The sequence below is a fragment of the Cydia splendana genome, unplaced genomic scaffold, assembly GCF_910591565.1.
Source record: "Cydia splendana unplaced genomic scaffold, ilCydSple1.2 scaffold_128_ctg1, whole genome shotgun sequence".
NCBI classification, from domain to species: domain Eukaryota; kingdom Metazoa; phylum Arthropoda; class Insecta; order Lepidoptera; family Tortricidae; genus Cydia; species Cydia splendana.
Window position 1 is genome coordinate 22528 of NW_026946851.1, and position 7468 is coordinate 29995.

At 39.0% G+C, this 7468-nt stretch overlaps 1 protein-coding gene across 1 annotated transcript; it reads left to right on the plus strand.

The window, feature by feature from the left end:
* The first annotated feature begins 417 nt into the window (after nt 1-417).
* On the plus strand, nt 418-3914 carry LOC134805507 (uncharacterized). The gene has a single exon (XM_063778800.1). It carries the CDS (start codon nt 418-420, stop codon nt 1816-1818), a length of 1401 nt encoding a protein of 466 aa, XP_063634870.1. The 3' UTR covers nt 1819-3914.
* Nucleotides 3915-7468: the final 3554 nt, after the last annotated feature.

The following is a 7468-nucleotide window of genomic DNA, read 5'->3' on the forward strand; positions in this document are numbered from 1 at the left end:
AAAGATGTCCGGTGAACTGTTTGTCATTGGCGTTCAGTTTCCCGTCGAAGCAACAAGTGCGCAGCGAGTCAGGCTCACTGACCCTGCAACCGTTACAAATTAAATTTAAAATATAGAAATTGTTACGCGTGATACTTAAATCAATACATTATATTAATAAGTGTTTTTAAATACGAAAAGTGATCACGTAAGTACCTCATTTCTAATATTTGCACAATAAGTATGTGGTCATATATGTTTAACAGTTTTTCTGTTCGGACCACTACCTACATTTTAAATAATTGTGCCAATAAATAGAAAACCAGTTTACTATAGTGTTTTATTTGCAGATTTTTCTATTCGATTGTATTTCTCGTGAGAAATTATACAATCGCTTGCAATTTTAGAAGTAGAATTAATATCATTACTATTTCAGAAATGGCTAGTGATCAAAAAGGCTCGACAGAGCTGCAACCTGGTCCAAGCGGGATGTCAAACAAACGAGCTAGAAGTAGAAGTTCATCCAGCAGCAGTTCAAGCAGCACGTCAAGCTCGTCATCTTCAAGCGGTCAAAAGCGGTCGCACCGCCACCGCCACAAGAAAAGTAAGCGATCTCGGCGCTCCGCGCGCCTAATGGACAAGCTGTTCAAGGAAATGGGTGAGCTTCGCAAACATATTGCAGTTGGTAACGACAATAATGTTTGTCACGATACTAATTGTTTTGAAAATAATCGTTGCCTTGAAAATTCAAATGTTGCTTTCCCTGATAACGAGTCAATTCTGTCAGAGGTTAGTGGTGATTTATATGAAGTTAACAATGTGAATGATGCTCCATGCCCAGACGCTGAGAGTCAAGACGCAAATTCAAATTTGCCGTTCACTTTTGACATTGAAACAAAATTAAAGGAACCTTCGGTCCCTAAAACTCCAGATTTTTTTCTGAAAATGCTTCTTGACGTTCAGCGCTTGGGAAGCGCAGCATGGTCAGAGGTTAGATACTCTGATACACAAAAACTTTACAATCATACACCAGGTTTCGTAGACCTGGAATCAAACGAAGAGGTAAAAATGTATGATACTTCACGTCATCTAGCTTATGCTGATAAATCATATGCAGCTATTACCTACTGCATATTGAAACAAAAACAGGCTATTCAAGATAGTATTCGTAGTCTTTTGTCGTGGGCTAAAAATATGAATTTTTCTTATGACGAATTAAATACTAAAGTTGATGAGCTTTTCCAAAAAGGCGATCTACAAAAGGTTTCCTCTGATCTTTTACAATTAGTTTGTGGGCACCGCGCCGAAGCTATCGAAATGCGCAGAGAGGCCATTACAAGCCAAATTAAAGAACCACTTGTCAAGGCATTAGTTAACAAAATCCCCCCTTCCACAACTAACATTTTTGATGCTGATTCTTTTACATCAGCTCTTGAAAAGGCAGGAGGTGTTCGAAAAACGTTTTGGCCTCTTAAACAAAATGCTCTAAGCAAGGCAAATCAGCCTAACAGCCGCCCCTCGCGGGGGCAAGGCATACGAAAACCTACAATTCCATCGCGTGGAATTCAGTGCAATGCGACTTCAGGGTACTTTCCCTCGCAAAATATGCATATGCAAACCTGTTATAACGCACCCTCGCGGGGTGTATGCCATTGTCAGAATTGTCAACAACCGAATTACCCTTGGGTAACTCAACCATCAAACAATCATCCTGCTTACCACACAAGTGGAAGAGGGTCATTTCAAAATCGAGGCTCGCGGCCCGATCGTGGAGGTACCAGAGGACGAGGGAATGCCGGTAGAGGTTACAAAGGTAACCAGAAACGGCAGAAACCATGACTCGGAACCGTTTCAAGCAGGCCAGTTAGCGCACTTCCTCACTCAGTGGAAGAAAATGGGAGCACCAGAAATAGCATTAAAGTTAATCCGAGGATATCGCATACCATTCCTTGCAAAACCTCCTCTGGTGTATCCCAATTTAAAAACGGGCCCCTTTCACACTCCTGTGTCAAAGGAAATGTCTTTAATTGTGCACAACATGAAAGCTCAAGGTGTTCTAAGTGTAGCACAACCGTCACCAAGCTTCATTTCTCCTCTTTTCCTTGTGCCAAAACCGGACGGATCAGCTCGACCAATATTCAACTTGAAAGCGCTAAACGATTATATACTGGCCGAACCGTTTCACCTAATAAACATGCATCGGATTCCCGACTTCCTCCAACCAAACGACTGGATGTGCAAGGTAGATATATGCCAAGCTTACTTTCACGTGAAAGTAGCCGAGGCACACAGACGCTTCCTGCGCCTAATTTACAACGGAGAATTGTTAGAAATGACGTGCTTGCCGTTCGGGCTAAGCACATCTCCGAAAACGTTCTCAATACTAACAAATTGGGTAGCTCAAACCTTGCGACAACAATGGGACGTCCGAATTGTAGTTTACCTGGACGATTTTCTGATTGTCCATCAAAATGCAGACATATTACGAGATCATGTCAAAATCACTATTCAAACCCTCATAAGTCTCGGATGGAAAGTGAATTTCGAAAAATCGATTCTGTATCCTCAAAAAAGTATAGTTTACTTAGGGATACTTTGGCGAACTTGGGAAAACTTAAAATCCTTACCAGAAGAAAAAGTAACTTCATTGCGTCAAAAACTAGAAGAAGCTCTTTTTCAAGGAAAACTGACCTTAAAAAATACTCAGAGAATAGTAGGATCTCTGAATTTCGCCAGTTTTGTCGTTCCAAGGGGTCGGCTCAATCATCGACGACTTCTAATGTTTCTAAACTCCCTGCCAGATCCATCGACCATGTCATTCCCGATACCACAAAGTGTGTCCAACGAACTAAATTGGTGGGTACAAAATTGCCAGGCGTCCACAGTTCTACATCACCCTCCCCCCACCAATTTTCTAACAACCGATGCGTCGGACCAAGCCTGGGGGGCGCAGTTGAACGACCTAGCTCTGTCAGAAGCTTGGCCTCGAGAAGAACAGAACCTTCATTGCAATCAGAAGGAAATGTTAGCCATCCTTCATGTTCTTCAAGGTTACGCTCACCTGTTGCATCACAGTTCGATGCTTATACAATGCGACAACAGGACGGCCGTAGCCCATCTAAGGAAAGAAGGGGGGTCGAAATCGTTAGCTCTAGTAAACATAACCCATCAGATTTTAGATCTTCTAGATCAAAATCAAATACACTTCAGCGTACACTATCTACCGGGCAAGTACAATTGTCAAGCCGATCACCTATCGCGTCGTCGCCTACCGCCGGAATGGCACTTACTACCGGCTTGCGTAGAGAAAGTATTTGCGAAGTGGGGAACACCGGTGGTGGATCTATTTGCCTCAGCAACAGCCCATGTGGTACACAATTATGTATCTCGAGACCTGAGAGACCCTCAAGCGATGTACCACGACGCATTCAGCACTCCATGGAACTACCCACTCGCGTGGGTGTTCCCACCACCTTTTCTGATGCCCAAAGTCCTCGCTCAATTGAACCAATCGACTGGGATATTTCTCGTAGTAGTACCTCGCTGGGAGAAAGTGTTCTGGCGGGCAGATCTCAAAGCCCGAGCGCTAGCAGCGCCTCTTACTCTGAGGAACCTGCGGAAGAATCTCGTCGACACGTTGACAGGGCTACCACCTCCCCAAGTCGACGAAATGATTCTCGAGGTTTGGAAGTGTGGGGGTGGTCTGAGGCGCTAGAGTCGTGGAGTTCAGATCAACTATCACTGCTTAAAAACTCTTGGAGAAAATCGACTTTAAGAACCTACAAAACAGCTTGGCAACGTTGGATTTCTTGGGCAAGTACAAAAAATATAAACCCAAAAAATCCGACAGGAGCTCAACTAGCACAGTTTTTATCAGATTTACATTTAATTGATAAATTATCTTATAATACCATACTTTTACACAAATCAGTCGTTTCTACGTTGTGTAACACTGAAACATCAAGTTGTTTGAGTTCACATGTTCTGGTGAAACACATTCTGAAGTCGATTTCCTTAACATGTCCTAAAACGGCTAAACCTCCAGTTTGGGATGTTGATCAACTAATAAAATTTTTATCCGAATATACAGTAGATGAGAACAATGCTTTCCAAACAACGCGTCATACTGCCACCTTACTACTTCTGTGCTCTGGTAGGCGCATACATGATTTAACCTTACTTACGATTGACCAGGATAATTGTATAAGATCAGACGAATGTATTATTTTTTGGCCCCAGTTTGGCTCAAAGACAGACTCTAGTAATCACAGGCAGTCCGGTTGGAAACTATTAGCAAATACCAGTAATAGTAAGCTAAATCCTCTTTTTTGGATAGAACGAACTATATCACTTCTAAATGACAGACGTAATACTGCTAAGTCGGTTAATTTGTTCATGACACTTAAAGGTCGGCCACAGCCAGCCTCACGGACGGTCATTGCTAATTGGATAAAAACTTTGTTTAAAGAAGCGAATATCGCAGCCACTCCAGGTAGCATTAGGTCAGCTGTAGCCTCAAAAAGTTGGTGGGAAAATCATTCCCTCGATGATATTATGGCGCGTGGAAATTGGCAATCAGCTAACACGTTCCAACGATTTTATAGGAGAGAAGTAGCAAGAACAAGTACTTCTTCTACGAATGTCACACGATTGTTTAATCCTGTATAGGTATTATGATAATTGATTTATATAATATAGTTAAGTAAATTTGATTTCTCAGGCACTGTGCCTGGTTCTAATCATTCAGAACAACATTGTACAATTAATATTAGTACATAAATAAATTATAGTAAGTTATAAATCATTTAAAAATCATTAATTATTATATTTACTAAGTGTAAAATTATCAAAGAATAAAATAAATGAAATCAATATTTCAGTGTTTTAATTCATATTTAATTCAGATACTAATGAGTCACATTGGCGATATATTATATTAGAATTAATCTAATAAGGGGCGACACCAGGCGATAACAAACAGGTCTCAATTATAAAGCTTCCAGTGACGGTCAAGTAGTTTAATAGACGCGTTTTACCTGAAATAAAACGCATATTAAAATACTTACCTCACTGGAAGCTTTCATTTCATTTCTGCCTGGTGAAATTAAGCCAATGACAAACAGTTCACCGGACATCTTTTACCAGGAATAAAAATGGCGCGGTCCGCCAGGTGTCGCCACTGTCGCAGGAAACCGAAGTCAAATAAAGCACTGGACTGGTGATAATTCGACGGAAACAGATATGCTATCTCAATTATAAAGCTTCCAGTGAGGTAAGTATTTTAATATGCGTTTTATTTCAGGTAAAACGCGTCTATTATTAATAACATTAACGTGGTCATATTACTCGGTAGTCACAAATAGCTAACAACATTAATTATTGTTTAATCAGTATTTACTGTGTTATTTTGGTGTTATATACTTACAAATATCACCATGAATGTTTCCAAATGTGAAGTATTCAAAAGTGCAAAAGGAGGACTGAAGTTGTACGTAAATGGCTACAGTTTTTGTAAAAACAGACAAGTGGAAAATAAATATTACTGGTTATGTGAAAGGAGCCGGCAAGACGAATGCAATAGTCGTGCTATTACGAAGATGGAAGTTGGTAGCGAATTGCACGTAATTCAAAAGTTAGATGTTGAGCATAATCACGATCCAAATCCTATTAAACTTGAAGTGGCTAGTGTCATCGATAAAATTAAAGAAGAAGCTATCGAAAATTATGATCGCAAAACATGTCGTATATTGCAAAATAGTAAGCGAAATTATGATATTCATGTACTTTCACAGTTGCCTTCCACGCAAGCATTGCGGCAGGTTGTTTATCGTCAAAAGCTAAAGGGAAAACCTGTATTTACTGAGCCAAAGGATATTTTTTTTACTGTCCACCATGAAAACTTACAATTAGAAAGTGATAATTTTGTAATTTTCGATGAAATGATTGCCAAGCGAAAAAGAATTATAATGTTATCCTGTCTAGCTATGATGAGATACTTAGGAAGATCAGCACTATGGATAATGGACGGAACATTTGCAGTAGCAGGAATTTTCCAACAGCTGTATGTCATCCATGGTAATATATTTGAGGATAACAAGCAGACTTATCCTTTGTTGTATGCATTTTGTACTAATAAAGATAAAACTACTTACAACAGGATTTTTGAAATGATTATTGAGTACTGCCAAAAGAACAGCATTGAAATAAGTCAAAAATGTAATTATGGACTTCGAAATGGCTTCCATACAAAGCGTGAAATCTTATTTTGATAACATTACCTTAAATGGCTGTTTTTTTCATTTAGGCCAAATTATATACAGGCGCATCCAGAAAAATGGTAAAACTGTAATATATGGTACGAATATTAATTTCTCAATAGAAATGAAATGTTTGTTAGCGTTGGCGTTTTTAAAGCCGGAAGAAATTCCAAAATATTTTCAAGAACTACAAAAAGAGTGTTCGCCAGACGCCAAAGCAATAATGAATGATTTTGGCGATGATTTTGTTTTGAATAATCCGCAATTTCGGATTAACTTTTAAGTTAACTTTAAAAACCTGTAACGGACTTGTTAACTTCCGTTAACTTTTCTTGAGTCCGTTAATCGTTAATACCTAAGTACCTACTCACACCAAGGCCGCGCGCTGCCTCAAATATAACACTAGTATACCTTCGAGTGCTGCTGTGGAACGCCTGTTTTCGGTGGGAAAAGATATTTTTTCTCCAATACGGCGTCGCTATCAGACGACAATTTTAATATGCTCATGTTCATGAAGGGGAACATGCATTTATGGCAGATGCTAGCGAATGATATTTTTATTGGCTATGCTATTATTAATTAGTAATGATTACCACGTTAATTAGTAGATAAGTCTTTAATAAAAATCAAAATTTATGGTTACTTCTCCTAGTTTTATTTCTTATTGTGTATATTTACGATTTCGAGTTAACGATTAACGATTAACTTTAACTTCCGTTAAAACTTTTTAAAAGTAACGTTTTAACGTTTAACGAAGTTAACTTTTTATTTAACGGATTAACGATTAACGAAGTTAACTTTTTGATTAACGGTGCCCAGCTCTGGTTAGTCACCATGTATGTGGTGTACTATAGTCAGACTTTAATGGTTCTAGATATCATGTAGTTGGTATCATATAACCGGGTCTAATGTTTACAGCCATGTAGATGTGCTGTTTATGAATGTAGCCATGTAGTGTGCTACCAGAGAGTCCATAGATGTGGTATTTAGTACGGGTTTGCCGTTACAGTCGAAAGTCAGAGTAAGGATCTGAAGAGTTTAACGAGTTTAATGAGATTAGTTTGAGTTTAATACGAGTTTGAGTTTAGTACGAGTTTGAATTTAGTACGAGTTTGAGTTTAGTACGAGTTTGAGTTTAGTACGAGTTTGAATTTAGTACGAGTTTGAGTTTAGTACGAGTTTGAGTTTAGTACGAGTTTGAGTTTAGTACGAGTTTGAGTTTAGTACGAGTT